At 40.7% G+C, this 14,616-nt stretch overlaps 1 protein-coding gene across 1 annotated transcript in view; it reads right to left on the reverse strand.

The window, feature by feature from the left end:
• LOC106578368 (cadherin-related family member 1) overlaps positions 1–14,616 on the reverse strand; it is a 171,823-nt gene that overhangs the window by 142,914 nt on the left and 14,293 nt on the right. Inside the window, 4 exon segments of the mRNA XM_045702044.1 lie at positions 7,929–8,015; positions 10,484–10,573; positions 10,724–10,774; positions 10,975–11,120. Of these exon segments, the coding sequence (XP_045558000.1) occupies positions 7,929–8,015; positions 10,484–10,573; positions 10,724–10,774; positions 10,975–11,120 (374 nt within the window).

The following is a 14,616-nucleotide window of genomic DNA, read 5'->3' on the forward strand; positions in this document are numbered from 1 at the left end:
CACGGCAGCATTGCTTAGGCTACTAAACAAAAACTAGTAACATAGCAAACGTACAATTTAAATATGATATTTATTTATGCAATTCATCCTTTACAATTGTTCATGCACTGGTGCTTTTTTTTAGGATACTGTTTTTTTATGTATTATTTGTTACATTGTTACCCCAGGAAATCTTAAGTTTTATTACATACAGTTGGGTGGAACTATTGGATATAAGAGCAAAGTCAACGTACCAACATTACGACCAGGAATACAACTTTCCCGAAGCGGATCCGTTGTTCCACCACCCAGGACAATGGATCGGATCCCAGCCGGCGACCCAAAACAACGGCGCCGCAGAAGGGGCAGACGGAGCGGTCTTCTGGTCAGGCTCCGTAGACGGGCACATTGCGCACCGCTCCCGAGTTTACTACTCGCCAATGTCCAGTCTCTTGACAACAAGGTAGACAAAATCCGAGCAAGGGTTGCCTTCCAGAGAGACATTAGAGATTGTAAAGTTCTTTGTTTCACGGAAACATGGCTCACTCGGGATACGTTAGAGTCGGTACAGCCACCTGGTTTCTTCATGCATCGCGCCGACAGAAACAAACATCTCTCTGGTAAGAAGAAGGGCGGGGGTGTATGCCTTATGATTAACGAGATGTGGTGTGATCATAACAACATACAGGAACTCAAGTCCTTTTGTTCACCTGACCTAGAATTCCTTACAGTCAAACACTGACCGCATTATCTACCAAGAGAATTCTCTTCGATTATAATCACAGACGTGTATACCCCCCCCTTCCCCCAACCAGACACATCGACGGCCTTGAAAGAACTTCATTGGACTCTATGCAAACTGGAATCCACATATCCTGAGGCTGCAATTATTGTAGCTGGGGATTTTAACAAGGATAATCAGAAAACAAGGCTCCCTAAATTTGATCAGCATATCGAATGCGGGACCCGGGCTGGTAAAACCCTGGATCATTGTTACTCTAAGTTCCGCGACGCATACAAAGCCCTCCCTCGCCCTACTTTCGGAAAATCTGACCACGACTCCAATTTGTTGCTCCCAGCCTAAAGACAGAAACTAAAACAGGAAACACCCGTGCTCAAGTCTGTTCAACGCTGGTCCGACCAATCTGATTCCATGATTCAAGATTGCTTCGATCACGTGGACTGGGATATGTTCCGCATAGCGTCGACAATAACATTGATGAATACGCTGATTCGGTGAGCAACTTTATTAGCAAGTGTGTCGGTGATGTTGTACCCACAGCGACTATTAAAACCTTCCCCAACAAGAAACCGTGGATTAATGGCAGCATTCGCACAAAACTGAAAGTGCGAACTACTGCTTTTAATCAGGGCAAGGCGACCGGAAACATGACTGAATACAAACAGTGTAGCTATTCCCTCCGCAAGGCAATCAAACAAGCTAAGTATCAGTATAGAGACAAAGTTGAGTCGCAATTCAACAGCTCAGACACAAGAGATATGTGGTAGGGTCTACAGTCAATCACGGACTACAAAAAGAAAACCAGCCACATCACAGACCACAATGTCTTGCTCCCAGACAAACTAAACAACTTCTTTGTTCGCTTTTAGGACAATACAGTGCCACCGACACGGCGTGCTACCAAAACCTGTGGGCTCTCCTTCACAGCCGCCAACGTGAGTAAAACATTTAAACATGTTAACCCTCGCAAGGCTGCCGGCCCAGACGGCATCCCTAGACGCGTCCTCAGAGCATGCACAGACCAGCTGGCTGGTGTGTTTATGGACATATTCAATCAATACTTATCCCAATCTGCTGTTCCCACATGCTTCAAGAGGGCCACCATTTTTCCTTTGTTCCTTTTCCTAAGAAAGCTAAGGTAACTGCGCTAAATGACTGTCACCCCATAGTACTCGCTTCCATCATCATGAAGTGCTTTGAGAGACTAGTCAAGGACCATATCACCTCCACCCTACCTGAAACCCTAGACCCACTCCAATTAGCTTACCGCCCCAATAGGTCCACAGATGACGCAATCACAATCACACTGCACACTGCCCTAACCCATCTGGACAAGAGGAATACCTATGTAAGAATGCTGTTCATCGACTACAGCTCAGCATTTAAAACCATAGTACCCTCCAAGCTCGTCATTAAGCTCGAGACCCTGGGTCTCTACCCCGCCCTGTCCAACTGGGTCCTGGACTTCCTGACGGGCCGCCCCCAGGTGGTGAGGGTAAGAAACAACATCTCCACCCCGCTGATCCTCAACACTGGGGCCCCACAAGGGTGCGTTCTCAGCCCTCTCCTGTACTCCCTGTTCACCCATGACTGTGTGCCCATGCACGCCTCCAACTCATTCATCAAGTTTGCAGACGACACAACAGTGGTAGGCTTGATTACCAACAACGACGAGACGGCCTACAGGGAGGAGGTGAGGGCCCTCGGAGTGTGGTTTCAGGGAAACAACAAAACAAAGGAGATGATCATGGACTTCAGGAAAGAGCAAAGGGAGCACCCCCCTATCCACATCGACAGGACAGTAGTGGAGAAGGTGGAAAGTTTTCAGTTCCTCGGCGTACACATCATGGACAAACTGAAATGGTCCACCCACACAGACAGCGTGGTGAAGAAGGCGCAGCAGCGCCTCTTCAACCTCAGGAGGCTGAAGAAATTCGGCTTGTTACCAAAAACACTCAAACTTTTACAGTTGCACAATTGACAGTATCCTGTCGGGTTGTTTCTCCGCCTGGCACGGCAACTGCTCCGCCCACAACCATAAGGCTCTCCAGAGGGTAGTGAGGTCTGCACAATGCATCACCGGGGGCAAACTACCTGCCCTCCAGGACACCTACACCACCCGATGTCACAGGAAGGCCAAAAAGATCATCAAGGACAACAACCACCGAGCCACTACCTGTTCACCCCGCTATCATCCAGAAGGCGAGGTCAGTACAGGTACATCAAAGCTGGGACCGAGAGACTAAAAAACAGCTTCTACCTCAAGGCCATCAGACTATTAACCAGTCATCACTAACATTGAGTGGCTGCTGCCAACATACTGACTCAAATCTCTAGCCACTTTAATAATAAACATTTGGATGTAATAAATGTATCACTAGCCACTTGAACAATGCCACTTTATATAATGTTTACATACCCTACATTACTCATCTCATATGTATATACTGTACTGTATACCATCTACTGCATCTTGCCTATGCCATTTGGCCATCGCTCATCCATATATTTTTATGTACATATTCTTATTCATTCCTTTACACTTGTGTGTATAAGGTAGTTGTTGTGAAATTGTTAGATTACTTGTTAGTTATTATTGCATGGTCGGAACTAGAAGCACAGGCATTTCTCTTCAATTGCATTAACCTGTTATGGCTAGGGGGCAGTATTTTCACGGCTGGATAAAAAACGTACCCGATTTAATCTGGTTACTACTCCTGCCCAGTAACTAGAATATGCATATAATTATTGGCTTTGGATAGAAAACACTACAAAGTTTCTAAAACTGTTTGAATGGTGTCTGTGAGTATAACAGAACTCAAATGGCAGGTCAAAACCTGAGAGATTCCTTTACAGGAAGTGGCCTGTCTGACCATTTCTTGAACTTCTTTGCCATCTCTATCTTTTACTAAGGATCTCTGCTCTAATGTGACACTTCCTACGTCTTCCATGGGCGCTCAGAGCCCGGGAAAAAACAGAATGTAGGGACTGTGGGCTTAGGCGCGTGCCCTGGCCGCCCCCGTCTTTGTGATTTTTCCTCTGTTTGCCGAAAAGGAGATTCCCGGTCGGAATATTATCGCTTTTTTACGAGATAAATTGCATAAAAATTGATTTTAAACAGCGGTTGACATGCTTCGAAGTACGGTAATGGAATATTTAGAAATGTTTTGTCACGAATTGCGCCATGCGCGCGACCCTTCTTTACCATTCGGATAGTGTCTGGGACGCACGAACAAAACGCCGCTATTCGGATATAACGATGGATTATTTTGGACCAAACCAACATTTGTTATTGAAGTAGCAGTCCTGGGAGTGCATTCTGACGAAGACAACAAAAGGTAATCAAACTTTTATAATAGTAAATCTAATATTGGTGAAGGCTAAACTTGCCGGGTGTCTAAATAGCTAGCCCGTGATGGCTGGGCTATGTACTTAGAATATTGCAAAATGTGCTTTCACCAAAAAGCTATTTTAAAATCGGACATATCGAGTGCATAGAGGAGTTCTGTATCTATAATTCTTAAAATAATTGTTATGCTTTTTGTGAACGTTTATCGTGAGTAATTTAGTAAATTGTTAGCAAATTCCCCGGAAGTTTGCGGGGGTATGCTAGTTCTGAACGTCACATGCTAATGTAAAAAGCTGTTTTTTGATATAAATATGAACTTGATTGAACAAAACATGCATGTATTGTATAACATAATGTCCTAGGTGTGTCATCTGATGAAGATCATCAAAGGTTAGTGCTGCATTTAGCTGTCTTCTGGATTTTTGTGACATTATATGCTAGCTTGAAAAATGGGTGTCTGATTATTTCTGGCTTGGTACTCTGCTGACATAATCTAATGTTTTGCTTTCGCTGTAAAGCCTTTTTGAAATCGGACAGTGTGGTTAGATAAAGGAGAGTCTTGTCTTTAAAATGCTGTGAAATAGTCATATGTTTGAAAAACTGAAGTTTTTGTATTTTTGAGGAATTTGTAATTCGCGCCACGCCCATCATTGGATATTGGAGCAGGTGTTCCGCTAGCGGAACGTCTAGATGTAAGAGGTTAACATCTGCTAACCATGTGTATGTGACAAATAACCTTTGATTTGATTATTTCACCTGTGCTGGTTATATTATTATCCTGTTATGGCTAGGGGGCAGTATTTTCACGGCTGGATAAAAAACATACCCGATTTAATCTGGTTACCACTCCTACCCAGTAACTAGAATATGCATATACTTATTACATATGGATAGAAAACACCCTAAAGTTTCTAAAACTGTTTGAATGGTGTCTGTGAGTATAACAGAACTCAAATGGCAGGTCAAAACCTGAGAGATTCCTTTACAGGAAGTGGCCTGTCTGACCATTTCTGGAACTTCTTTGCCATCTCTATCTTTTACTAAGGATCTCTGCTCTAACGTGACACTTCCTACGTCGTCCATAGGCGCTCAGAGCCCGGGAAAAAACAGAATGTCATCATCCCAGCCCCGGGCTGAAACACATTATCGCCTTTCTCAAGTGGCCGATCAAGGGACTCTGGGCTTAGGCGCGTGACCCGACTGCCCCCGCCTTTGTGATTTTTTTCCTCTGTTTGCCGAAAAGGAGATTCCCTGTCGGAATATTATCGCTTTTCTACGACAAAAATGGCGTAAAAATTGATTTTAAACAGCGGTTGACATGCTTCGAAGTACGGTAATGGAATATTTAGAATTTTTTTGTCACGAATTGCGCCATGCGCACGACACTTCTTTACCATTTCGGATAGTGTCTGGAACGCACGAACAAAACGCCGCTATTCGGATATAACGATGGATTATTTTGGACCAAACCAACATTTGTTATTGAAGTAGCAGTCCTGGGAGTGCATTCTGACGAAGACAACAAAAGGTAATGAAACTTTTATAATAGTAAAGCTGATATTGGTGAGTGCTAAACTTGCCGGGTGTCTAAATAGCTAGCCCGTGATGCCTGGGCTATGTACTTAGAATATTGCAAAATGTGCTTTCACCAAAAAGCTATTTTAAAATCAGACATATCGAGTGCATAGAGGAGGTCTGTATCTATAATTCTTAAAATAATTGTTATGCTTTTTGTGAACGTTTATCGTGAGTAATTTAGTAAAATGTTAGCGAATTCCCCGGAAGTTTGCGGGGGTATGCTAGTTCTGAACGTCACATGCTAATGTAAAAAGCTGGTTTTTGATATAAATATGAACTTGATTGAACAAAACATGCATGTATTGTATAACATAATGTCCTAGGGTTGTCATCTGATGAAGATCATAAAAGGTTAGTGCTGCATTTAGCTGTCTTCTGGGTTTTTGTGACATTATATGCTAGCTTGAAAAATGGGTGTCTGATTATTTCTGGCTTGGTACTCTGCTGACATAATCTAATGTTTTGCTTTCGTTGTAAAGCCTTTTTGAAATCGGACAGTGTGGTTAGATAAAGGAGAGTCTTATCTTTAAAATGCTGTGAAATAGTCATATGTTTGAAAAATTGAAGTTTTTGTATTTTAGAGGAGTTTGTATTTCGCGCCACGCCCATCATTGGATATTGGAGCAGGTGTTCCGCTAGCGGAACGTCTAGATGTAAGAGGTTATTACATTTTTCGATTTTACTTTTACAAAATAAGTTGTAACTGGACGTTATTATTTACTATAACTCTATTGGTAATCAAATCTACAAATGAAGTTGATCAAATGGATTACACTGTAATGTTTTTATTGTAAGGGAAACATTTTTTTCTCTGACTTTGTAGAATTATACAAAATCCTTGACTCTATCTAAACAAACAAGTATTGTTGTTATTTTTTTAAATGGTTATATTTCCACAAATATTTCTTCATGCAATTAATCCTTTATAATAGTTTATGCATTATTTATCAAGCATTGGTACTTATGTTTGCTGCACCTTGCGGGTTGATATGCATCTGATGCACATGCTAAATAATGTTAAGCAGATGTTTACTTATTTAGGCTTGCCAAAACAAAGGGCAAGCAAATACTTACAGACCCAAGACATTTCAGTTTTACATTTTTTATTCATTTGTAAACATTTTGAAAAACATAATTCCGCTTTGACATTAAGGGGTATTGTGTGTAGGCCAGTGACATACAATCTAAATGTAATCAATTTTAAATTCAGGCTGTAAGACAACAACAACAACAAAAAGTAAAGGGGTGTGAATACTTTCTGAAGGCACTGCCTGTTTGGGGCAAATTCAATACAACACATTACTGAGTACCGCTCTCCATATTGTCAAGCATAGTGGCAGCTGCATCATGTTATGGGTAAGCTTGTAATTGTTAAGGACTGGGGAGTTTTTCCAGGATGAAAAATAAACAGAATGGAGCTAAACACAGGCAGTCCTAGGGGAAACCCTACTTCAGGCTGCATTCCACCAGACACTGGGAGATGAATTCACCTTTCAGCAGGACAATAATCTAAAACACAAGGCCAAATATGCACTGGAGTTGCTTACCAAGAAGACAGTGAATGTTCCTGAGTGGCCTTGTTACAGTTTTGACTTAAATCTATTTGAAAATCTATGGCAAGACCTGACATTGGTTGTCTAGCAATGATCAACAACCAATTTGATAGAGCTTGAATAATTTTGAAAAGAATAATGGGCAAATGTTTCCCAATCTATGTGTAGAAAGCTCTTAGAGACTTACCTAGAAAGACTCACACCAGTAATTCCTGCCAATGGTTCTTCTACAAATTCAAGGGTGTGAATACTTATGTAAATGAGTTATTCCATTTCCAATACCTTTGCAAAATTTCTAAAAACATGTTTTCACTTTGTCATTATGGGTATTGCCATTGGCATCATGGAGTTGCATTAAGATAAATCCCATGCAGCCTTGTTTACAAGTTCAAACATTGATTAGGCTGATAGAAATCATAATTATTTTGTTTAATACTTTTTTATTTGAGGGTAATTATTTATATATAGCCTACACATTCTCGTTCTTAACTTCTAACGCAAGTAGGATGGGTGTGGCTTCCTGACAATGATTAAGAGCAGCTGATCACCAATTTGATAGCTCCAACAAAGTTACACCCCTGAAACCGACAAAACATCAACTATGTGGGAGTCGGCTATGGCCGGTTAACACTTGATCTGATTGAATCTAGGCCTTAGTGCAGACCTGCAGTGACCTCCTGGGTGGGCACTGGTTAAAGGGGTTTATCCCAGCCAGATGTTACAGTACCTGTAGATAGAAGGTGATCGAGCCTCCAGAGCCTGTATCCCGATCCACAGCCAGCACTTTGTAGATACTGCTCCCACATTCAGAGTTCTGGGAAAAGCAGGGAAAACCACAGAGAAGTAATGTAGGGCATGACATGTAGCACAAATTGAATAGGCTAGAGTAGAGTGATCGCTGTTTTGGTTTAACTTCATTTGGGGGAGAACCTTTTCCGCTGGTTACACTTTCTCTAGGGTTTTTGCAGTTTTCATGTGAACTGACACCCATTCAAATCTCTTTCAAAGCAAATCAATGTTAATGACCATGAACGTAACAATGGTCGAAATAATTATTTCTAGTCGGACTTGACGCAATAGGGACTAAGTGACATCTTGTCATCAGCTAAGACAGCTATACTTTCTAAAGCCCATGGATGTTTCCCTAATTTAAAGAAAGTATAGCATCAACAGATCTGATTCTTTTTGTAATATGTTATTGCCTTCATTTTTATAAATTAAATTATATCAGCCAAAACGAAAAAACATATGTGTTCTATAATGAGATCTGTACAAGGTCTGGACTTCCAATTCTGCTCCCTATAAGCCCTGCTTGAAAAAAAACATAGACCAGCACACATTTCAAGCTGGTCCATGCTGGTCTATGCTGGTCAGTGCTGGTTGGATGCTGGTCAAGCTGGTCTGACCAGCATGGTCCAGCAGGTCTGAACAGCATGGTCCAGCTGGTTATGCTGGTTGACCAGCATGGTCTGTTGACCAGCATTTTCAGTCTGAAACTTTGCACACACCCTGTTGCCATCTTGTGGACAAAATCTAGATTACACCTAGGATCCTATCTTAATGTATGGCCTTTCTCTTGGATTTCAAAGATTATTTTTTGGGGGGGGAAAACACATGTTTTTTGTTTGTATTATATTTTACCAGATCTAATGTGTTATATTCTCCTACATTAAATTCACATTTCCACAAACTTCAAAGTGTTTCCTTTCAAATGGCATCAAGAATATGCATATCCTTGCTTTAGGTCCTGAGCTACAGGCAGTTCGATTTGGGTATTTCATTTTAGGTGAAAATTGAAAAAAAGGGTGTGATCTTATGCTACACAAAGATACATAACATACATTTTTTTTAAGTAATCCAATCTGTTAGTTGGACCCATTACCCATTACAATTGTTGGATATCCCAACTTTGGCTGGATTCCAATAGGAATTAAACATCACTTTGCAAGCAAGCATAATATGACTTTATGCTGGTCACCAGCAAAAACAAACTGAAAGCTGATCACCAGCAAAAATACAGCGAAGGCTCGTCACCAGCAAAACAAGCACTAGTCACCAGCATATGCGGTTGGCCAGCCTATGCTGATCTATGCAGTTTTTTTTAGCAGGGAGATCTTGTCTTTCTGTACAGTATAACCCAAAAACCTGGACATCATGTCCAGTACAGTATAGCTGTGCAAATTCCACTTTGGAAAGCATTGTATACCGACTGTTGAATTTTAATTAATAGGGCTAGGAACCTTTTTTCTCCACTTCCTGTCTGAATGACGTGCCCAAAGTAAACTGCCTGTAGCTCAGGCCCTGAAGCCAGGATATGCATATAATTGGTACCATTGGAAAGAAAACACTTTGAAGTTTGTAGAAATGTTAGAATAATGTAGGAGAATATAACACAATAGATATGGTAGGAGAAAATCCAAAGAAAAAACATCCGGTTTCTTTTTTTTTGGAGAGACCATCCTCTTAGAAATGCAAGAGAAAGGTCTTATTGAAAATGGATGCAATTCCTATGGCTTCCACAGGGTGTCAGCAGTCTATGTTCAAGATTTCAGGCTTGTAACTTCAAAAACGAATAAGAAATATCAGTTTTAGCAGAAGGACACATTCTTGGAAATTTGTGTTTGCACGCACCATGAAGACATTACGCACCTGCTAAAATCGGTTTCCTACTGAACATACTTCTTTCCGTAAAATAAATATTATAGTTTGATTACATTTTAGGGTATCTGAGTAGTAAATAGAAACATATTTTGACTTGTTAAAACAAAGTTTAGGGGTAGATTTTCAGATTTCTTTCTCTGCACGTTGAACAAGTGGATTACTCAAATCGATGGCGCCAACTAAACAGACTTTTTGGGATATAAAGAAGGATTTTATCTAACAAAACGACACTACATATTATAGCTGGGACCCTTTGGATGACAAATCAGAGGAAGATTTTGAAAAAGTAAGTGAATATTTAATTGTTATATGTGAATGTATGAAACCTGTGCCGGTGGAAAAATATTTTGATGTGGGGTGCAGTCCTCAAACAACCGCATGGCATGTTTTCGCTGTAATAGCTTCTGTAAATCGGGCAGTGCAGTTAGATTAATGAGAATGTAAGCTTTCAGCCGATATAGAAGACACTTAAATGTACATAAATGTTTAAAATCCATAATATTTATGATTATTTATGATTATTTAATTGAATCGTGTGCCCTCCAGTTTCAAAGGAAGCCCTAAGAAGTTTTAAAACACTGAAATTAAATCACTTTTTATATGAAGGCCACAATGTCTTACCTCTGGAACATCCAAAAAGGAAGGCAGGTTTTTGAACACTGGTCGTTCATCATTGGCATCCATGACAAACACTGTGACCTTTTCAGTAACCTGCAACAAGAGAGGAGACAGGGAATTCAGTGACATATTATTTATGAATGACAGATAATTCATAGTGTCTATAATATATATATATATTTTGATTATATTATATTTCATTTGGTTTACGTATTTAAACCAAGCATAACTGAATATGCTTACCTTACTTTGGCCATCTGTGATACTGACAAGAACTTCAATAGAATCTAAAATCTTTAGTGGCAGAGAAAATAATGTCTCTCAAAATACAGTAGTATATGAAAAAAAAATTCAAGACTTTGAGGCCACTGAATGTGAATGAAAGCTGCTCATCAGACTAGACTATATACATTATACTCATATATAATATATTTTATATGAACCAATCAGAAAACAATCAAACTGTATATGCTATAGGTTGATGTAAGGTATACCTCTCTGTCCAGTTGTTCCACCAGAGTTATGTTTCCAGACTTGGACTCCACTCTGAAGTATTCTTTGGCACCGGGTTCAAAGCTCAACCCATACCTCACCTCTTGGCCTTCCGGGTCGGTGCCATTGAGAGCATAGATCTGTGTACCTGAGGAGCAAATGTATAATATTTTCACAACACGCTACATGCTCAATCTAAGCTGTGGTTTTAGAAAAGAAATTGACAAACATTTGGGGAATTGGATAGGTTTGTTTCTGTAGATAAAGTCAAGTCTTAGGCACTGGCAGGGAGGAAGAGGAGGAAGGTCTGCCGTTTTTGGGGGAAAAGTCTAAAACAATAATTGTCAACAATGTCATCCCAGTAAAAGCATGTTATTGGCTCATCTCATCGGATTTTCCCCCTCAAAATAACTCATACATACTGTAAAAAAAATCCCGTAATTTTTACAGTAAATTACTGGCAGCACAGAAGCCAGTAAATTACTGTAAATTTTCAGGACCTTTACTGAAACAAACATTTACAGCATTTTACTGGAACACCTGACTACAGCAACATGCTGTATTTTCAGTACTGTACTGGAAGCACAGCGGATAGTAAAATGTTGCAGATCTACAATGTAGGCAGCTAGTGTCAACGATTGAAAGTATTTCTGTTCAATGTACAGTTGAAGTCGGAAGTTTACATTCACCTTAGCCAAATACCTATGAACTCAGTTTTTCACAATTCACTGTCTTAGGTCAGTTAGGATCACCACTTTATTTTAAGTATGTGAAATGTCAGAATAATAGTAGAGAGAATGATTTATTTCAGCTTTTATTTATTTCATCACATTCCCAGTGGGTCAGAAGTTAACATACACTCAATTAGTATTTGGTAGCATTGCCTTTAAATTGTTGAACTTGGGTCAAACATTTCAGGTAGTCTTCCACAAGCTTCACAAAATAAGTTGGGTGAATTTTGGCCCATTCCTCCTGACAGAGCTGGTGTAACTGAGTCAGGTTTGTAGACCTCCTTGCTCGCACAAGCTTTTTTAGTTCTACCCACACATTTTCTATAGGATTGCAGTCAGGGCTTTGATGGCTACTCCAATACCTTGACTTTGTTGTCCTTAAGCCATTTTGCCACAACTTTGGAAGTATGCTTGGGGTCATTGTCCATTTGGAAGACCCATTTGTGACCAAGATTTAACTTCCTGACTGTTGTCTTGAGATGTTGCTTCAATAGATCCACTTAATTTTCCTCTCTAATGATGCTATCTATTTTGTGAAGTACACCAGTCCCTCCTGCAGCAAAGCACCCCCACAACATGATGCTGCCACCCCCGTGCTTCACGGTTGGGATGGTGTTCTTCAGCTTGCAAGCCTCCCCCCTTTTCCTCCAAACATAACGGAGGTCATTATGGCCAAACAGTTCTATTTTTTGTTTCATCAGACCAGAGGACATTTCTCCAAAAAGTATGATCTTTGTCCCCATGTGCAGTTGCTAACCATTGTCTGACTTTTTTTATGGCGGTTTTGGAACAGTGGCTTTTTCCTTGCTGAGCGGCCTTTCAGGTTATGTCGATATAGGACTCGTTTTACTGTGGATATAGATACTTTTGTACCTGCTTCCTCCAGCATCTTCACAAGGTCCTTTGCTGTTGTTCCGGGATTGATTTGCACTTTTCGCATCAAAGTACGTTCATCTCTAGGAGACAGAACGCGTCTCCTTACTGAGCGGTATGACGGCTGCGTGGTCCCATGGTGTTTATACTTGCATACTATTGTTTGTACAGATGAACGTGGTACCTTCAGGCACTTGGAACTTGCTCCCAAGGATGAACCAGACTTGTGGAGGTCTACAATTTGTTTTCTGAGGTCTTGGCAAATTTTGTTTTGATTTTCCCATGATGTCAAGCAAAGAGGCACTGAGTTTGAAGGTAGGCCTTGAAATACATCCACAGGTACGCCTCCAATTGACTCAAATTATGTCGATTAGCCTATCAACAAGCTTCTAAAGCCATGACATCATTTTCTGGAATTTTCTAAGCTGTTTAAAGGCACAGTCAACTTAGTGTATGTAAACATCTGACCCACTGGAATTGTGATACAGTGAATTATACGTGAAAAAAATCTGTCTGTAAACAATTGTTGGAAAAATTACTTGTGCACAAAGTAGATGTCCTAACCGACTTGCCAAATTATAGTTTGTTAACAAGAAATTTGTGGAGTGGTTGAAAAACTAGTTTTAATGACTCCAACCTAAGTGTATGTAAACTTCCGACTTCAACTGTATTTAATATACAGTGCCTTCGGAAAGTATTCAGACCCATTGACTTTTTCTACATTTTGTTATGCTACACCCTTATTTTAAAATTGTTTAAATAGTTTTTTCCCTTATCAATCTACAAAAAAAATACCCCATAATGATGAAATAAGTTTTTTTTGGTTTTTTTGCTAGTTTTTCCAAATTAAAATGTGAAATAACACAGTGACATAAGTATTCAGACCCTTTACTCAGTACTTTGTTGAAGCACCTTTGGCAGTGATTAAATGCATTGAGTCTTTTGGGTATTACGCTACAAGCTTGGTACACCTGTATTTAGGGAGTTTCTCCCATTCTTCTCTGCAGATCCTCTCAAGCTCTGTCAGGTTAGATGGGGAGTGTTGCTGCACAGCTATTTTCAGGTCTCTCCAGAGATGTACAATTGGGTTCAAGTCCGGGCTCTGGCCGGGTTACTCAAGGACATTCAGAGACTTGTCCCGAAGCCACTCTTGCGTTGTGTTGGCTGTGTGCTTAGGGTCATTGTCTTGTTAGAAGGTGAACCTTCACCCCAGTTTGATGTCCTGAGCACTCTGGAGCAGGTTTTCATCAAGGGTCTCTCCATTCATCTTTGCCTCGATCCTGACTAGTCTTCCAGTCCCTGCCACTGAAAAACATCCCCACACCATGATTCTGCCACCAACATGTTTCACCGTAGGGATGGTGCCAGGTTTCCTCCAGACATTTTGCTTGGCATTACAGGCCAAAGAGTTCAATCTTGGTTTCATCAGACCAGAGAATCTTGTCTCTCATGGTCTGAGAGTCTTGAGGTGCCTTTTGGCATACTCCAAGCAGGCTGTCATGTGTCTTTTACTGAGGAGTGGCTTCCATCTGGCCACTCTACCATAAAGGCCTGAATGGTGAGGTGCTGCAGAGATGGTTGTCCTTCTGGAAGGTTCTCCCATCTCCACAGAGGAACACCTCCCAGACCAAGGCCCCTCAGTTTGGCCAGGCGGCCAGCTCGAGGCAGAGTCTTGGTGGTTCCAAACTTCTTCCATTTAAGAATGATGGAGGCCACTAAGTTCTTGGGGACCTTTAATGTTGCAGACATTTTTTGGTACCCTTTCCGAGATCTGTGCCTCGACACAATCTTGTCTCTGAGATTTTCGGACAATTCCTTTGACCTCATGGCTTTGTTTTTGCTCTGAATTGCACTGTCAACTGTGGGACCTTATAAACTCAGCAAAAAAGAAACGTCCTCTCACTGTCAACTGCGTTTACTTTCAGCAAACTTAACATATGTAAATATTTGTATGAACATAACAAGATTCGACAACTGAGACATAAACTGAGCAAGATCCACAGACATGTGACTAACAGAAATAGAATAATGTGTCCCTGG

This window comes from Salmo salar, chromosome ssa19 (assembly GCF_905237065.1).
Source record: "Salmo salar chromosome ssa19, Ssal_v3.1, whole genome shotgun sequence".
Taxonomy (NCBI): Eukaryota; Metazoa; Chordata; class Actinopteri; order Salmoniformes; family Salmonidae; genus Salmo; species Salmo salar.